The sequence below is a fragment of the Electrophorus electricus genome, chromosome 16 (assembly GCF_013358815.1).
Source record: "Electrophorus electricus isolate fEleEle1 chromosome 16, fEleEle1.pri, whole genome shotgun sequence".
NCBI classification, from domain to species: Eukaryota; Metazoa; Chordata; class Actinopteri; order Gymnotiformes; family Gymnotidae; genus Electrophorus; species Electrophorus electricus.
Window position 1 is genome coordinate 8818876 of NC_049550.1, and position 17902 is coordinate 8836777.

At 44.2% G+C, this 17902-nt stretch overlaps 1 protein-coding gene across 10 annotated transcripts in view; it reads left to right on the plus strand.

Annotated features, from left to right (window-relative positions):
- pnpla6 (patatin-like phospholipase domain containing 6) overlaps positions 1–12692 on the plus strand; it is a 25967-nt gene extending 13275 nt beyond the window's left edge. For 4 of the 10 annotated variants that reach the window (XM_035534960.1, XM_035534961.1, XM_035534963.1 and 1 more), the window contains exons 19-36: positions 44–157; positions 298–373; positions 647–796; positions 986–1049; positions 1185–1353; positions 1491–1673; positions 2077–2195; positions 2496–2652; positions 2825–2941; positions 3046–3115; positions 5893–6009; positions 7962–8078; positions 9804–9952; positions 10328–10480; positions 10569–10685; positions 10907–10994; positions 11141–11286; positions 11497–12692. In XM_035534960.1, the coding sequence (XP_035390853.1) occupies positions 44–157; positions 298–373; positions 647–796; positions 986–1049; positions 1185–1353; positions 1491–1673; positions 2077–2195; positions 2496–2652; positions 2825–2941; positions 3046–3115; positions 5893–6009; positions 7962–8078; positions 9804–9952; positions 10328–10480; positions 10569–10685; positions 10907–10994; positions 11141–11286; positions 11497–11574 (2184 nt within the window). In that variant the 3' untranslated portion in view covers positions 11575–12692. Of the gene's footprint in view, positions 1–43; positions 158–297; positions 374–646; positions 797–985; positions 1050–1184; positions 1354–1490; positions 1674–2076; positions 2196–2495; positions 2653–2824; positions 2942–3045; positions 3116–5094; positions 5568–5892; positions 6010–7961; positions 8079–9803; positions 9953–10327; positions 10481–10568; positions 10686–10906; positions 10995–11140; positions 11287–11496 lie in introns of those variants that run through there. The other 6 variants (XM_035534962.1, XM_035534966.1, XM_035534965.1 and 3 more) reach the window with 6 other exon arrangements.
- The last annotated feature ends 5210 nt before the right edge of the window (positions 12693–17902 follow it).

The window sequence follows — 17902 nt, forward strand, 5'->3', positions numbered from 1 at the left end:
AGGGTGTTGTAGGTCTGTTTTCTAACATCTGTCTGGCTATCAGGTAGAGGCATTGACCAGGCAACCCCGGGCAACCACAGTGCATGCAGTCAGAGACACAGAACTGGTTAAGCTGCCAGAGGGAACCCTGAACAACATTAAGAGGCGTTATCCTCAGGTTTCAGACACACACACACAGTCACACACACTCACTCACTCACACACATGAACACACACACAACACATATAATGGCTACAAATAATTATGATGTGCACTGACATAATTGTGTGTGTGTGTGTGTGCGCGCGCATGTGTAGGTTGTTACTCGGCTGATCCATCTATTGGGCCAGAAGATCCTTGGGAACCTTCAGCAGACGCGTGGACCTTTCTCAGGTGGAAAAAATGAAGGCTGTCACCATGCTGATATCATCAGTACATGTGTGAAATGTACTTCATTTAAACCTTTAGCCAGTTAGTCACCACTGGCCCAATGGTTGCACAATTATGTAATAATTATTTGTCAGCAGTGTTCTTGGTTAAGATGGGGAACTTTCAAAGAGGCGACGTTTCCCCGTTTTGCGAATCTTTCTCGTTCCGCCTTAAGCCCTTAAGAGTAGAGTGGTTAATGAAGGTTTCCTGTCTCATCTGTGACTGGCCTGACCCCAGGCTCAGCACTGGGTCTACCCAGCATGCCGTCCAGCCCTGATGTCACCAACCCAGCCAGTAACCTCTCCACTGTGGCTGTACTTCCTGTTTGTGACGAAGTACCGATCAACGCGTTCAACCTGGAGCTCAGCCATGCCCTCAGCGCCATAGGTATTTATGCCTCCTCTCAGTGTGTAGACATCCATCACAATGTCATCAAATACGTTTTTGAAGCATGGAAACCGAGTTGTAGTGATGGAACTGGAGAACAGGAGATGTGAGAGCTAACTCGGGTTTGAGGCAGCGTGACTTGACTCCAGCACTGCCTCCTGCCATAACAAACTCCTGGCTTCGCTTTAGGTCCCACGCTGCTACTGACGAGCGACATTATAAAGGAGAGGCTCGGTGCCTCAGCCTTGGACAGGTGAGCGTGATGACCTGATCAGGTGTATCGTCGGCATGCAGGGGCGGGTGTTTTCAGAGGGCACACTGTCTGCTCCGGCTGAAACCCTTCATTTTCTGTACTCTCTCTCTCTCTCTCTCTCTCTCTCCCTCCCAGCATTCATGAGTACAGGTTATCTGGCTGGTTGGCCCAGCAGGAGGACATTAACCGCATAGTTCTGTACCAGACAGACAACAGTATGACTCCCTGGACCCAGCGCTGCATCAGGCAGGCAGACTGCATCCTCATTGTGGGCCTGGGGGACCAGGAGCCCACTCTCGGCCAGGTGTGTGTGTGTGTGTGTGTGTGTGTGTGTGTGTGTGTGTGTGTGTGTGTGTGTGTGTGTGATCCTATCAGCTCGTATATAACACACATGCTTTTGTCGTCCTCACGCCGTCCTGGTCCCGTGGTCCCGCGCTGTAGCTGGAGCAGATGCTGGAGAACACAGCGGTGCGGGCCCTGAAGCAGCTGGTCCTGCTGCACCGTGAAGACGGGCCGGGCCCCTCCAGAACCGTGGAGTGGCTGAACATGCGCAGCTGGTGTTCTGGTCACCTGCACCTCAGGTGCCCCCGCCGGGTCTTCTCCCGTCGCAGTCTTACCCGACTGGTAAGAACTAGATAAATACAGCCACGCCCACCAGCACAGGAAGTGTTCCAGTAGGCTCCACATCCCAAATGTGGGAAATTAATGTACAGTGCCGTTTTACTGGCTGTTGTCCAGTACTTTTTCCTTGTTCCGAAGCCTGTGGTGTTATGAATATCACCAACGGTGATTCATGACCTGGGGTCTAAACGTCCCGTTCACTATACTCACACGTTAGGTACTAGACCTTCTTAGGTTTGCGTCAGATTGATGCCAAAGTAATGCTAAAATCTCTGAGTCTCAGAAGATGTTAGGCTTTAAGACTGTGTGTGTGTGTGTGTGTGTGTGTGTGTGTGTGTGTGTGTGTGTGTGTGTGTGTGTGTGTGTGTGTGTGTGTGTGTGTGTGTGTGTGTGTTTTATGTCACAGAGGGAGATGTATGAGAAGGTGTTTGAGAAGACCGCAGACCGACACAGTGATTTCTCCCGTCTGGCTCGAGTCCTCACGGGAAACAGCATTGCTCTGGTGCTAGGCGGGGGAGGGGCTAGGTGAGCAAAACCCGTCGCGTGTTTGTAATCCGGCCTCGGTCTTTCCCAGAATCCCATGTGGAACTGTCACTTTCTACTTTAAGGTATGAGGGGTTCTGCTTAATTAAAACTGAGGTTGGCATTTTAAAGCAGAGGAATGCACATTGTGTTTTGATTCTTTTAAATGCTGCACATCTGGTCAGCTGTCAGAAAACACTGCATTGATAATAAGAGCTGCTGGTAGAGTTACAGGACATCACAGTTTATTAGCTTGTGGCTCGACACGGACAAACGTGCGGGTTAACCGTTCCTGTTGACTAGGGGCTGCTCGCACGTGGGCGTGATCAAAGCCATGGAGGAGGCGGGGATTCCCATTGACTTGGTGGGCGGGACTTCAATCGGTTCTTTCATTGGTGCACTGTACGCAGAAGAAAGGAGTGCTGTTCGGGTGAAGCAGCGAGCGAGAGAGTGGTCGAAGGTAGGGCCTGACTTCCCCTTATATGTTGAGATGGAGACTGTCTAAGATCCCTAAGAGCGACGAGTGTCTGAACAGTATTTGTGCTCTGGATTTCACTTTAAGGGTGCCGTCTAGACTCTAGATTGTTGCCAGCTTTGATCACTAACTAACCTTTTCTTTCCTGCATCCTCAGGCAATGAACTCGGTGTTCAAAACAGTGCTGGATCTAACTTATCCCATTACCTCCATGTTCTCGGGCTCCGCTTTCAACACCAGCATTTCCAAAGTTTTCGAAGACAAGCAAGCTGAGGTGAGAGCTTGCATGCTGGAAATGACCTGGTAATTAAATTTGTGCTAATGTTAATGACAAACGGGCGTCTCTGTGCGCGACTCATGCTTTGTTTGGGTTCGTAGGACTTGTGGCTGCCTTATTTCAATGTCACCACTGACATCACAGCATCTGCGATGCGGGTACATAAAGACGGTGAGTTAGGGCTCGGTTACAGCCCCTCTGATTCACTCTGATTCAGTCTGATTGAGTCTGCTTCAGTCACTCTGATTCAGTCTGATTGAGTCTGCTTCAGTCACTCTGATTCAGTCTGACTGAGTCTGCTTCAGTCACTCTGATTCAGTCTGACTGAGTCTGCTTCAGTCACTCTGATTCAGGCTGTCAGTCATCTTATTATTAGCAGTAATTTACCATGAAATATTTAGTATGAAAGAACTTGAAAATATTCTCCTGCTGAATATAAATAGAGGGGTTGCTCAGGATTCAGTATTCGAACCTTATGGTTTTAAATATAATAATATAGCAGGAAATGTAGACAGTCGAGGCACATTTTCTTCTCATTTTTTCGAATTTGTAGCTTCTGCTAAATTTGTTATTTAAATCGACTGAGTCTAATTACAATCTACTAAACTAGTTAACAAGCTTCAGTTTAATCCACTGAATTCTAACTGAATTTGTCACAATAACCCTCTAATAAAAAATACAGGTACAAACGTAAGCATTATTCAAAGTGATAAAATGAATTTGTAATATTTGTTTTTTATTAATAAGCGTACTGTGAGAGCTTGTGGGGAAGTCAGGGAGTGAATTGTGCCACATGTTCTGTGGATGTATTGTGTTTTGAATGAGGATACCAAATGGGATCCATTATTACACTGTGAGATCTGGAGAATGGTCATTCCATCTTGCTTCTCACACCATCCATCCTACTGAAGTGGTAACACACTCACGGACTCACTGATTGTCTTGCCTCTAGCCAGTTACTGCTCTTAGGATAACTGATCACTAATTTGAACATCCCCAAATCCAGATTAAGATAATCTATGAATAGGATGAAAATATCTAGTAATATGGGATCGACTCTTTTTTTTTTTTTTTTTTTTAACTCATTCTGGCCTTTTTAAATGACTACTTTAATGAAATCCGGCGATAATACAGCTTTGCTTGGTGATGTGTCGGATTTGGGGATGGGGTCTGTCCGTCCGTTCACCATGTTTCACCTGTTTGGCTTGTGAGCCTGGCATGACTTGGCATGAATTACTAATAGCATGTTTGAGGCTCGTCCCTCTCTCTCTCTCTCTCGCTCCCTCCCTCCCTCTCTCCCTCCCTCCTTCTTTTCTACCTCCTGCTTCATTCGCTCAAACTGTGCTTTGGTGTGGTAGAGGTTTATTTTTCTCAACCAGTCACATTCATTTGGCCTGTCTCTTTTTTTTTTTTTTTTTTTATTAATTAATTAATTGATTTCTTTTATTGGCATCATAGACCACACTTTTCAAGCTAGAATTATGTACATAAATACTTAGAATTCCATCTGTTAATTAGCCATCAGAGCACAGAGTGGCAGTAGTGCTTCTATATAGTTTGCTTGTAGGACAGTGGGGAAAAGCTGTTCCCTGTAGAAGGATCTGGAACATTACCCAGCGTTTTCCACATGGCCATTAATATCACTACCTTACCCTGGTCTCAGAGTGTCCTGCTGTAGTTTTGCTCACTTTGCTCTAACCCCCAGACATGACAGAGGAGACATCATGTCACGGGTCTAAGTTCAAACACTGTAGCGGCACTGAACAGCATCTGTGGCTGTTGCATTTTGGGTCAAGTCGGTCTTGTCCATCAGAGGATGTTTCATAGTCCAGGAGACCTCCATATCTGTACATTTTGGCTCTCAGTCACAATAACTCAGTAGATCTTTTGTATAATTTAATCAGATTTTGAGTAATTTAATGATTTGGTCTACAGTAGCACAGAATTCTTATTGATGTGAAAAATGAAGGTGACATAATGTAATAGTTTCATGCAATACATGTATAGATTACCCATGTTTTTATTTTATATTTTATCTGTATTTGTTAATAAGTGGCCTATAGATTGTGTTCTCTCTCTCTCTCTCTCTCTCTCTCTCTCTCTCTCTCTCTCTCCCTCTCCTTTCCCTCATTCCTCCTTTGGTGTCCTAGTGTTTGGCTTAGAGTTGACTCATCTTTAACCACTATTGTTTGCTAATGCCATATATTTCTCTCCATATATAAACAACACACCCCTCAGAACCTTAACCAAAGGGACACGTCGGGATACTAATGAGACAACATTTTTGAAAAAGCCACTAACCGCATTCAACGGTTTTTAAACACTAGTGCCAGCCAGCTTCCGTGCGTGGCTTGCCTCGTATGTTGGCGGGACAGGCAGCGTTAGAAGAATGACGGGCTTTGTGTACTGAGCACTTTTGCAGATGTTCTTTGCCTCTTCTTCCTTGCTCACTCATTTGCATCTTCTCATTCCGTGTTTGTGCTTTTATTTCTCTCACCTCCCCACACCTTTTTCTCCTTTGTGTCATGACGTGCCTTTCTTTATCTTCCGGTCCCTCCTGTCTTTCAGCTCTCTCTCTCTCTTTCTCTCTTTCTCTCTCTCTCTCTTTCTCTCTCCCTTCCTCTCTTTCTCTCCCTCCCTTCCTCTCTTTCTCTCCCTCCCTCTCTTTCTCTCTTTCTCCCCCCTCTCTCACTCTCTCTCTCTCTCTCTTTCTCTCTCTCTCTCACACTCTCTCCCTCCCTCCCTCTCTCACACACACACTCTCTCTCTCTTCCCCCCTCTCCCTCTTTCTCTCTCTCTCTCTGTCTCTCTCTCTCTCTCTCCCTCTCTTTCTCTTTCTCTCTCCCTCTCTCTCTCCCTCCCTCTCTCTCCCTTCCTCCCTTTCTTTCTCTCTCTCTCCCTGTGTCCCGTCTGTTTTTGATGCCCCTCTCCATCTTCATTTTTGCCAGGCTGTGTGTGGCGCTATGTTAGAGCCAGTGCCTCCTACACCCCTTATTTACCTCCTCTCTGCGACCCCAAGGACGGCCACCTCCTCGTTGATGGTTGCTATGTAAACAATGTCCCAGGTCAGCAAATCCCGTCCCGATCCTTACCAACCCAACGACCAGCTTCCTTCAAGTGACCCCCCCCCCCCCCCGAAACAAACAATCAAACAAACAAACAAAAACAGAACAACCCACAACCTCCAGGCCGGCCGTTCGGTCCCCCTGCCCGTTCTTTCGGGTGCGGAATGTCAGACATCGGGAATCCATGGCTTGGAAGGAAAGATTAAAGTGTCCAACATGAGATGGAGCAGAAAGGAGTGATGCTGTGCTGTCGTTGGACCGTTTTTAATGCCTCTGAAGGTGTCATTTGACCAAAGAAGCAAATGGCTACCAATGAGTGACCATAACCAGCGCCCGTCACTTCCGTAATGCCTGTCGTCCCATTCGTTGTTAGCAAAGTTAGCTTTTTTTTTTTGCTCAACATGTTACACTGATACTAGTTTTGAAGTTTCCCTTTCTAGTTGGTCAGGGACGCTTGGCCCTCACCTGGCTTGCCCTGCGCTATAACGAAGGGGTGTGGCGTGTGGTTGTGCGTATAGTCTGCACGTACGGCATTACGTCTGCGTCGCCACTAACCTGCCAGCTTTGTTCTTCTGCTGCCTTCTGACTAAACAACAGCAAAAAGAAAAGACAATGTAATCACATGGAATCACTTATATAGGATCAGTTCATATTGGAAAATTGGACCATGGATCAGGAATAAGCTTTGTACACATGATCATGATCCCGTTTTACAGCTGGGAGCAGGCCAGGGGGGTTTTCAGAGACTAGAGGACGATGCATCATTTATGGCACATCAGTGGGTTAGTGAGGCATAAATGGGACACCTTTTGGTCATTTATGTGTTCTTGTCCTTATCTTTGGAAGGACCAGAAAGTGTTTTAAAAAGCTCATGTCCACTGGTCTGTCTCCTGTCCCTGAACATGTGCATGTTTCCTAGTGGCAGACTACCAGCTTTGCTTCCACCCTGCAGCGCTGCTGTTTGCTTGGCAGAGTTTGTGCGTCTGTTTAATCATCTTCCTGTGTTCGTTGTTTAGCGCTCCCTTCAATATGTGTTTAGGGTTCTAAAAAAATGAAAGAACTAAAATAGGGAAGTTGCATTAAAGGAAAAAATCTTCTCTGGTTGTTACAGTTCTCCTCAGTAATATGGCTACTTAACAGATGCAGCTCAGACTTCTCACTTGTTCACTGGTTTAATTTTGGCACGTTTCGCTTGCATTCCCTCCACGCGCTGAGCACATCTGTCTCCTTTATTCTGTTTCTCTGTGGAGCCCCCTCTCTCCTTCCAACCCATGTTACTGCCACACCTCTCCTGCCACCTGCTGTTTGCGACCAGTACTGCGATCAGCACAGGCCGGGGCTGGCTGGCCCCGACATGTTCACTGAGACGATTAGCAATCTTGACCCATCAGACCTCTCTGGTTCCAACTGAAGTGTTGGGGAATATTACTGCATGTCAGACACAACCCAGCTGTCAGACAAGATGTGTAGTGCTTTGTTTTGAGCAAATAACAGAGGACCTCCCTTCACGTAACGCCACGTTTGCTTTGGGATTAAATTGCAAGAAAAAAAAAGGTCTCGAAGGAATTCTTTGGAAAATGCAGTTGGGAGCTCCACAAGGACACAGAGAGTGTTTGATGGGGTCAGAGTGTCTTTGTATCTACTACTTCTTCAGAAAATGAATGTTATCCCTGCCTTTGTCTTATACAGTCTCTCTCTCTCTCACACACACGCACGCACACACGCGCGCGCACACACACACACACACACACACACACACACACAAGGCAGGGTTACCCATGGCTCCACGCTTCCACGCGCCATCCGTGGGGTGACCATTGTGGTGTTTCCACCCCGCGGGACCGTGCGCTTCTAACCCGCCTGCTGCCAGGCCAGCCAGACGTCCTGCCTGCTACCTACTGTAGAGTTCATTAAGAGATTATATATCCCCCCCCTTCCACCCCATGTGGCAGGCTCTCTGTGGCGCTATGTGAGGGCGAGCATGACCCTGTCCGGGTATCTGCCGCCCCTATGCGACCCCAAAGATGGCAACCTGCTCATGGATGGCGGATACATCAACAACTTACCAGGCAAGTGCTGTCCACCCCAACCCCACCCACCTCTGCCCTTCAAACGCCCTTCAAACGACCTTCAAACGACCTTCAAACGCCCTTCAAACGCCCTTCAAACTTCCACCTGGCCAAGTCTCCCATTGTAAGGGGGGATGCAGGAGGAAAGAAACGACTCGGTCAGCTGAACTGTTGAGTTGTGGGTTGTGAATAGACTGGGCAGGTTTCCACAAAACCATCACAGCGTTGAGATGGTGTTTGCCAACAAAGAGAATGTGTAAATGTTGGCTGCTCCACTGTTTTACACTGGTCTTTATGCTTTGATGGTTGCTGGAAACCCGGCCCCTCCGGTTGCGGGTAAGTAGTGTGTTTAATCTGTGATTATGGAGATGAATAAGCAAGAGGTTTCACATTTGCCATCGGAGTTTGCCCATAAAAATTATTTGCTATAATAAGTAAATAATAAAAATCTATAATAAATAATAAAATCAATCACGCCGTATCGTTGATGCAAAGCTCCAATGGTCTCTCAGTGCCAACAGCACCCCCTTGTGGTGAATTAAGCGCCAATGCTCTCTCTCAGTGCTAACAGCACCCCCTTGTGGTGAGTTGTGTTAAACGCGAGTGAGTTAGCGAGTGTATGCTGAGCTTCAGATGGCAAACGTGTCACAGGTTATGCGCTGTCCAAGGTGACAGTGGGACATGAGATGAGATCATTTTTATTCTCATTCCCTGGCACATCTCCTCCAGCCGTCAAACGCGTTATCTTTAACACCATACGGCCACATCATTCCAGTAGTTTACCACGCCTTCAGTGCTGGATTGTGATTGGGCCAAAATTCAGTGCTGGTTTGTGATTGGACCAAAATTCAGTAAAACGTAAAATTGAAATTTTAAAGTTTAAACATGAATGGCAATTACAAAATCTGTTTGGTTACAAAATTAACGGAGTCACACACTAGACGCCACTGAACGTTACAGCCCAGATCAGACAGTACTACAGCGGGGTGTGTCTATTGTATAAATTAACACATGATTTTGATTCTGCATGTGGCAATACTGGTTTTACTGTTTAAATTTCTTGTATGGTTGAGTTCAGTTTATTATTATTATTATTATTATTATTATTATTATTATTAACATTTGTAATTCAGTGTAATATTGACTTGACTAAACGTTATTGTAATATGCAGACATCACAGACTCATGTATATGGAACTGATATTTTTGTAAGGTCTTTTATTTCGTATTGGGAATGAAAGAGGCATTGACTGGGAATACAGTTTATACAAAAACACTTGGTTTTTGTCCTTGTTTTGAAGGCCATCCATATCCCGAGATATGGACAGTCCTAAGCAGGCGATCTTTTTCGTTCCATGCTTAGCCGTCGCTCGGTTTCCGAGCGTTTTCCCAGTCTCTTGGCTCTCTCATTCCCAGCACGCACCAGCAAGCTGCGCAGACCCTGCAGAGTGGGACGCTGGTGAGGAAGGTGAGCGGCGCGAGCTCTCCGTGGTCTGCGTGCAGCGTCCTGGTGGGCGTGGCTTGTTTGATCGGAAAAAAACTCCATGCTGTACCGTTTGTGACGCAATAATAGCGGGGACGTTCCCTTCACCCTGCTGCTCCTCGGATGCACGTGTGTGTGTGTGTGTGTGTGTGTGTGTGTGTGTGTGTGTGTGTGTGTGTGTGTGTGTGTGTGTGTGTGTGTGTGTGTGTGTGTGTGTGTGCGCGTGCATGCGTGCTCCACAGCGGACATTGCTCGGAACATGGGTGCCAAAACGGTGATCGCCATCGACGTGGGCAGCCAGGATGAGACCGACCTCTGTAACTACGGCGACAGCCTGTCCGGCTGGTGGTTGCTGTGGAAACGGATCAATCCATGGGCGGAGAAAGTGAAGGTGGGGAGGGGCGAGTAAAACGGTTGCTGACTGGTTAGCGGCTGAGCTGTGTGTAGAGCAGACTGCAATGAAAGGGCTGCACTGCCAAGCAGAAACAGCCTGGGCCTGTCTGTCTAAAAAATCTGAGAATAAAACTGATCTGGGATCTGCTTATCCCTTGTTTGATTAGGATAGGAAGAGCAAAACCAGGTCTCAGAACAGCTGCTTTCCTGCTGGCTGTTTTAATTCATATTTTTGAATGAGAACGAGCGTTTTATGTGAAGCCACAGAAGCAGCAGCAGCCTGGTCTACCAATAAGCTAAACCGCCCTAAAGGAAACTGCTCGTAGTCTTAAGGCACGGATCAGTGAGGCAGAGGGACGGTCTGTCGTGACAGGTTCCCGACATGGCTGAGATCCAGTCGCGGCTGGCCTACGTGTCATGCGTACGGCAGCTGGAGGTGGTCAAAAAGAGCGGCTACTGCGAGTACATCCGGCCGCCCATCGACCGCTTCAAGACCATGGACTTCGGCAAGTTTGACGAGATCTATGTGAGTGCGCACAGAACCCCTCGCACAAACACTGACCTTTCGCCACAACCCTGTCACGTAGTAACGCGCGCCTGTTCTCCGCGCGCAGGACGTGGGCTACCAGCACGGTAAGCTGCTGTTCACCGGCTGGGCGCGTGGTGACATCATCGAGAACATGCTCAAGGACCACCGCTCGGCCGACTACAACGACAGCAAGAAGGCCGACGTGAGTCCCGCCGCCTTCCCTCTTTCAGTGCAACCTCTGATCTGAGATCAGTACCCGCCTCCTACGTTTCCGACAGCAAAAAGCCCATAGGCGGCAGGCATCCGACTCAGGATCAGCCGATTCTTCTGCGTGGTGGTGGTGGTGCGTAAGCGTGCATGGATTCCATTGGTGTTTTTTTTTGTTTGTTTGTTTGTTTGTTTGTTTTTTGGTTGCCGGGGAAGAGCTACACGTGTCCTGGTGCTGACTTCACCGACCTGGCTGAGATTGTGTCCAGGATCGATCCAGTGCTGAGCTACATGGGAGCAGATGGTAACGTCACATCAGTGATCCCTTCTGGTGACGTGCTGGTGCCATGGTAGTGTGTGCTGCGCTGGGACGAGTGTGTCGGGTGCAGCAGTGCCGTGGCGAGGTTATTATTTAATATAGACAGAGTGCGTGTGTGTGTGTGTGCGCAGCAGAAGAGTCTGATGGTCTCACAGAATATGAGGAGGACGGGATGGACACAGTGAGGGAGGAGGAAGGTGAGGAAGAAGAAGATGAGGCTGACGATCCCGAAGACCACTCACCCGGAGACTGGGGCGCTAATAGTGTCTTTCAGGAAGTGAGGGAAATCGCGCGCGCACACACACACACACACGCGCACGCGCGCACACACAGACCAGGAGAGTTTATAGTTGAGTGCTTTAAATGGTGAAAAAATGTATAATGGCTAAATATTTGTTTCCTGATAAACTATGGTTTCTCCAAAATATGAGTTTATAGTATGTCCCTGTTTGTTGTAAATGCTTTGCGTGTATGTGTGTGCGCGCAGGACGAGAACAAGTCCATCCGTCAGAGGAGAAGTAATCCCAGCGACTCAAACACGTGCTCTGAGCTGTCCGACTGCTGACAGGAAGTGATGTGCCGCCATCGCCAAGAGGCATGAAACAGAAGCAGAGCCCCCTGTGCAGTTCCGGAGTGGATGGGTGGAGAGGAGAGTTGGAGGAAGATGGAGAGAGATCGACCAAAGATAACCCTGCTGTGTAAAGTACAGCACCACCACTAAACCCAAGCGCAGAGCCACAGTGTGGCGTGCGCTCCATTTGGTTGGGCCTTTCTCACTGCAGCACTTAATGAGTGGTGGGGGTCCATAATAGGAGGTAACTCTACCTTCATTTAGCAGTTCTACTAAACCCCACCCCCCCAAAAAAACCCACCAGTCCCAGGCAACGGCCTCAGTGATTGCAAAGAATTTCTACTGTCCTGGTCATGTCCTTGTTTCATCTGCTGTGGCAACTGTCTATCACCACTGTTGGAACGCTGTGTGTGTGTGTGTGTGTGTGTGTGTGTGTGTGTGTGTGTGTGTGTGTGTGTTTGTTTGTGTGGGGAAATAGTTCTCTTAGAGGTGAGAGAATGTTCACAGTGCTAGAATGAACTACACTGTAAGCAGTCGCAAGTGGTTCTGGTATGTTCTGGAGTCCTTGAAACCTAGAATATTTGCTTCCATAAAACAGTGTGCATTTGGGTTTTTCTATCTTCAGGAAAGCAAATGGTTAACTGCAGGCTATTGGCAAACCATCAGATCATCACCACTTGTTCTTTTCAGTATATCTTGCTAAAAATCTCCATGCCATTGTACATCCCATAATATGTTTAGGAAAGGTGCCTGTAACAGTAGAAGCAGGTTTTAATAATGGAATGGAAAGTGACAGGAGAGAGGCTGCAATCCAGCGTGGAGTATTTACTGCTGATACTGAGAATCATAGGAGTGATTTAATAATAGAAGGTTTGAGAAATGGAAAGAGCTTTAAGGTTATTTTAGAAGTGCAAAACCTAAAAAACCCCCATTTTTTTCCAGAGCCCAGTGCTATTTAAATGGTCAAATGCTTGGTTGTAGAGTGACGCGGGGGAAAAAAAAACCTGTGATGGACCTTCATGGGGAGCATAAGAATTTTAGCAATATCATGTCTCGGATTATTTTGTGAATTATGAACAGGTATTTTTGTGTACTTTCCCAAAAAAAAAAAACAAAAAACCTAGAAATTGTTACGTACAGTTAGCTCGACTGCTAGTAGGCTACCTTCAGAGGCTACCTTCAGTTATCTGTTGGATCACATTATGCAAGTGAGAAATTTTAATCTCATGCAACATATTTATTGATGAGGCAGAAATGTTTCCTCGTGTAGCAAATCTAGATTTATTTGAACTGGAATACAGATGAAGAGTTGGTGTGGAGAAAACGTGAGGACGTGCAGAAACGCATCACTACCCACAACGCTCGAGCTGAGCGCGGAGCAGGAAAGTAGTCCCGGGGAAATTGTAAAATATTAAGTTATATGCGCTCTGCTCGGGCCAAATATAAAATTTACTCAACAGACCAACATTAGCAATATATTACAGTTTAAAAAAGCGATCGTGAAATTCTACTTAATTTTATTCTACGGGAGGTAAATTATACACCATCTATAAACTAAAGCCAAGAATTGGCTAAGCACTTAAAAATCATTTTAAATTAAGTCTGAATACTGAGAAAATGGGATTTTTTTTTAAGTTTAGCACTGTAAAATTCCTTTACTGCGTTATGAAAACTGGACCTGGACTATGAGTTGTATGTAAGGACTTGCAGACTGTCATGCTGGCTCAGCCTTGGGACAGCATGTTGTTCTGCAGAAGCTCTAGCACGTCTGGTCTTGGTGGATCAGCAAATCACAAATGAATCCATCATTTGTCATGCTTCTTAAAGAAGATAATGGGACAAAAATGAATTGTAAAATAATGTTGAACAAATCGCAAAAAAACCCCACGAAATGTATGGAGTGTGTGTGTGAGAGAGAGATTTTGAGGGAAACCACCTTAAAATGCTTTAGTTTTTAATGAGAATTGAAAGACAAAGCGTTTGTTAGCATTATGCATATAAGATCACTAACTGGGTAGCGTTGGCTTTATGCAAATGGAATTTAATTCATTAATGCTACTGTTAATGACGCTGGTTAATGCCTCTCACTTTCCTCATGTCGCTGGCCTTGTTCTGTGTGTGCTGTGGCTTTAGTCTGCCTTCAGCTGCTATGCTGCTTGCGTTTCTCAGCAGGATTCCTTTAGTTACTGCACATATTCACACAGCCAGAATGGGCACAGCGAGCACCTTCCTCAGTTGTGTGCTGGGGACCACAGGAGCTCTGGGATGTTGTGGGTCCTTTAACTGTCTGCGAGCAAGCATTTGCCCAGTTTTGATAGCCTAAGTCTGAAAAAACACAAGGAATGAACACTAACTTTGGTGTTGGCATAAGTTGTTCCAGATGGGTCTTTTTTGGGTGGGGGGGGGGGGGGGGGGGGGGGGGGGGGGGGGGGGGGGGGGGGTGTTTCAGATATTTTTATTCACGTCAAGGTTTGCCAATTATTTTTTATTTAATATTGACTTTTTAAAATACATTTCTAATCATTGAAACAGCCTGCACAACAGAAAAGAAGTTTGATGGACTAAACATTTCTGTTTAGGTTGCTTTAGCGTATTTTGCACTGATTATAAAGAGAAATCTATTTATAGTGGTCTAAAGGTTTTTGTTTGCAGTTCTACATCAAGTTGACTGGTTCTGTAATGGATGATTTACACAATGGAAATAGTAAAAATTACTAAATAAATAAATCTTAACTCCTCTTAAACAATCCAGTCTAAATCTCTTCTTTTACTGCTATATTACCATGAACCTGAACTGTAAGCCCAGTACTCGTTTTCAGGGTTGCGTTCACTTGCTGTATAGCGAAGACCAAAAGAAAAGTGACCAGTGCTTTGGAGGGTTTTTGTATTTATTTGTATTAAGTTTTTTAATGTTTTTTTTCCCTTTTTCTCAAAAAAATCCTGAGGTATTCACAATATAATGGCATTTATTTCATTTGAAATATTAAGGAAAAAGACTAAAATATATAAATGAATAATGAAAAGAAACACAAAAGCATAGATAAAGCTGTAATGGTTGTGTCTTCTATAAAACAAGAGTTTGGGATTTTTGTTCCTTATAATAACAAAAAAAACTATTTGAAATTTAAGCCTAGCTGATGACACTGTTAAAAGGTCTCATTTACTATACCAAATTTGTTAAACTAAACCAATCCCAGTAGACATCACTTTTATAAGACAGAAAAATTAAGATAACTACAGTTGTCGTTGGCATGAAAGCATTTTTATCAGTGAAATTGTACAGTTTTGGGATATCTGAGTTACAAAGATGCCAACAACAGCAAAGTGGGTATACAAGCTAAATCACTGCCACTAATTTTGACAGAGTTAACTACCTGTCCTGTGGAAGAGAGCAGGCTATTTGAATTAAACGGAATTAGCCCATTCAAACAAACAGCGCCGTTTTCTACAACCTCATCTTTCCAATTCAAACAGATGTTTAAACTTAAAATAATTCTAGATTTCATTAGTCTGAATTGAACAGATGTTGGAGAATTTAAAAACAGATCTGTGTGCCATCACATTTTATAAAAACTCCAGTGCAACAGCAGCTATGAATGGTAACATTTTTGCACAAAGACACATTCTAACCATTTAACTCAATACAGCATTGGAGAGCCCATAATGGCTCAAGAGAACATGAGAACCAACACAGATGAAGCTGAGACGTGATCAACAAACGAGACAGCAAGAAGAAGAAAATTAAAAAAATGAAAAGACGTCGACATTACAGGGTGAAAAACTGGGTCCTCAGCTTGGGAAAAAAAAGACAGAAAAAGACACACCCTTGACATGACGTTCCTGAAGAAAAACACAAATCTTTACGGTTGATGCCCATCGACTCAGAACACCATGATGTCTTTGTTCAATTTGGTGCGATATTAACCCTGAAGATAACAGTAATATAATAAAAGCAACAATATATATCACATTAAAACAAAAGTTTCAATGGATTGAAACAAAGCCTAAAAAAAAAGCATTTTGCTTTTCTAAAATGTATAAAAGACTAACTTTCTAATTCATTCTTCACTCGCATGCAAAATGCTAGTGTCATGTAGGAACTTAAACATGACAATGGATCCCAGACCTATACAAATAACATCAACAGCTTGAAATCAAGCAAAAATAACAGATTAAAACAAGGTAAAAAGACATAAAAAGCCAAAAGTGTGTCTTTTTCTAAAAACACAATTCAACATGTTGCAAAAAAGGTGTATATGTGTGTGTATGTGTATTATATATATATGTATTTTATATATATATATATAAAATATAAATATATATATATATATATTTTTCTTTACACATACACACACAAAAATCATAAATAAAGATAGTTTTATGCACCCTCCCCAATCCCACTCCCAATAAAAGTATAAAATCAATGGCAGTTACATCCGAGATCATAACATGCAATTGATATACATACAGCACTGGACACTACACCCCGTTTAGTTCCCCGACTGTAATCCCACTGTGCCCCCCATCCCCCACCCAGCCCGATACAATCTTAAATATGTGTTCAGCTCATTCAAAAACAAATACACTAAACAGAAAAGGATAAACACTTTTCTTTCTAACGATCTTTAATTTCCACGCTAACTGAAGGCAAAAAGAGAAGGGGGGGAAAAAAAAAACAAAACAACAAACCTCCTTGGGACAAAAGGAAAAGGAACCAAGAGATGATTTTTAAATCCTCTCTAACTGCAGATTAACTGTAGTAGCCCCACACACACACACACACACACACACACACACACACACACACACACACACACACACACACACACACACACACACACACACACACTTTAGGGGTAAAGCAAGCTGACGTGAGTTTGAGTGAATGCATAGTGAATATTTGGTTTACTTACAGATGGGTAAATTAAAAACTCCCATCATACTGCAACAGAGTAGCACATGCCTGAGAGAGAAAAAACAAACAAGTGTGACACCAACCACCCCCCCCCACCACCACCAAAGCAGCGGCTTAATATCTTCTTTTCATCTTATGGTTGACGTGATGTACTGCTACTGCCATAGTAAATGAATCAAGATGCAACCCTTTCCATTCTAATTTAACAAACATACACGCACATGTTCAAAAGTTTAAAAATTACAAATAAATCAAAAGTAAACCTCAAAAATTTTTTTTTAAAAAATCATAAAATAGAACTAAAATTGGAAGAAAATTACAACAGCAAAAAAAAAAAAAAAACATTTGAAAATAAATCACACCAATAAAAACTTTACATGATGTGTGTGTGTGTGTGTGTGTGTCTCAGAACAATGAACAAAACGGTACATCAAACCCCTCATGACAGTGCTAAAAGATTCAGTCATGATAATTTCTTATTCACAAATTTTGGTTTCAGGGGGCTAAAAGGATTAGAAATCCACACGCTTTTCCATTATAGTGAGTGAGTGAGTGTGTGTGTGTGTGTGTGTGTGTGTGTGTGTGTGTGTGTGTGTGTGTGTGTGTGTGTGTGTGTGTGTGTGTATGTGTGTGTATGTATGTATATATATATATATATATATATATATATATATATATATATATATATATATATATATATATATATATATATATATATATATATATAAATAAAATATATAAAAATAATAATAATAATAATAATAACTGGACATCTTGGCTTAGGCTATGTGAAGTACAAGTTCCATACCCGCATCTGCCTCACTAGTGCAGAAACTACAGTAAGCAGCTCCGCATCCTCTCATTAACGTCCCCGCACCAACTCAGCATCAGAAGCCACTGCGAGACTGACAGCAGTAACAGATGCGGATGCACGCTCCGTCAGCGACACGGGTGGTGGGTAATGTCAGGGGTTGTGTTCCTCAAGCTCTACAGACAAAGGGCAAGGGACTGACTGACAGACTAGAAAGCAGTAGACACCTGGGCAAGCGTCTGTGTTTTACTGGCCAACTGCAGTGACCCTGCAAGCACTGGCACGTCAGATGTGAAGTTGTTTTTGTTTTGCATACCACTACTTCGGGTTTAAGACCAGGAGAACAGTGCGTTTATTGCTTTTACTGCAGATATACTCAAACATGTGGTAGACTCAATGGAAAGGAATAGTGCCAACAGCCTAGGTGTTTTCTTTCCAACTCCATCTAAACACAAAAGTTATTAAAATTTCCCTTTTGCTGATCCATCCATCTAAATGACAATATACTCAAAACAAGAAGGGGAGGGAGCTTCACTACATCCACCACAGGACGGAACAATTTAGAGCGACGACAACAAACACACCTAGCTAGCTGA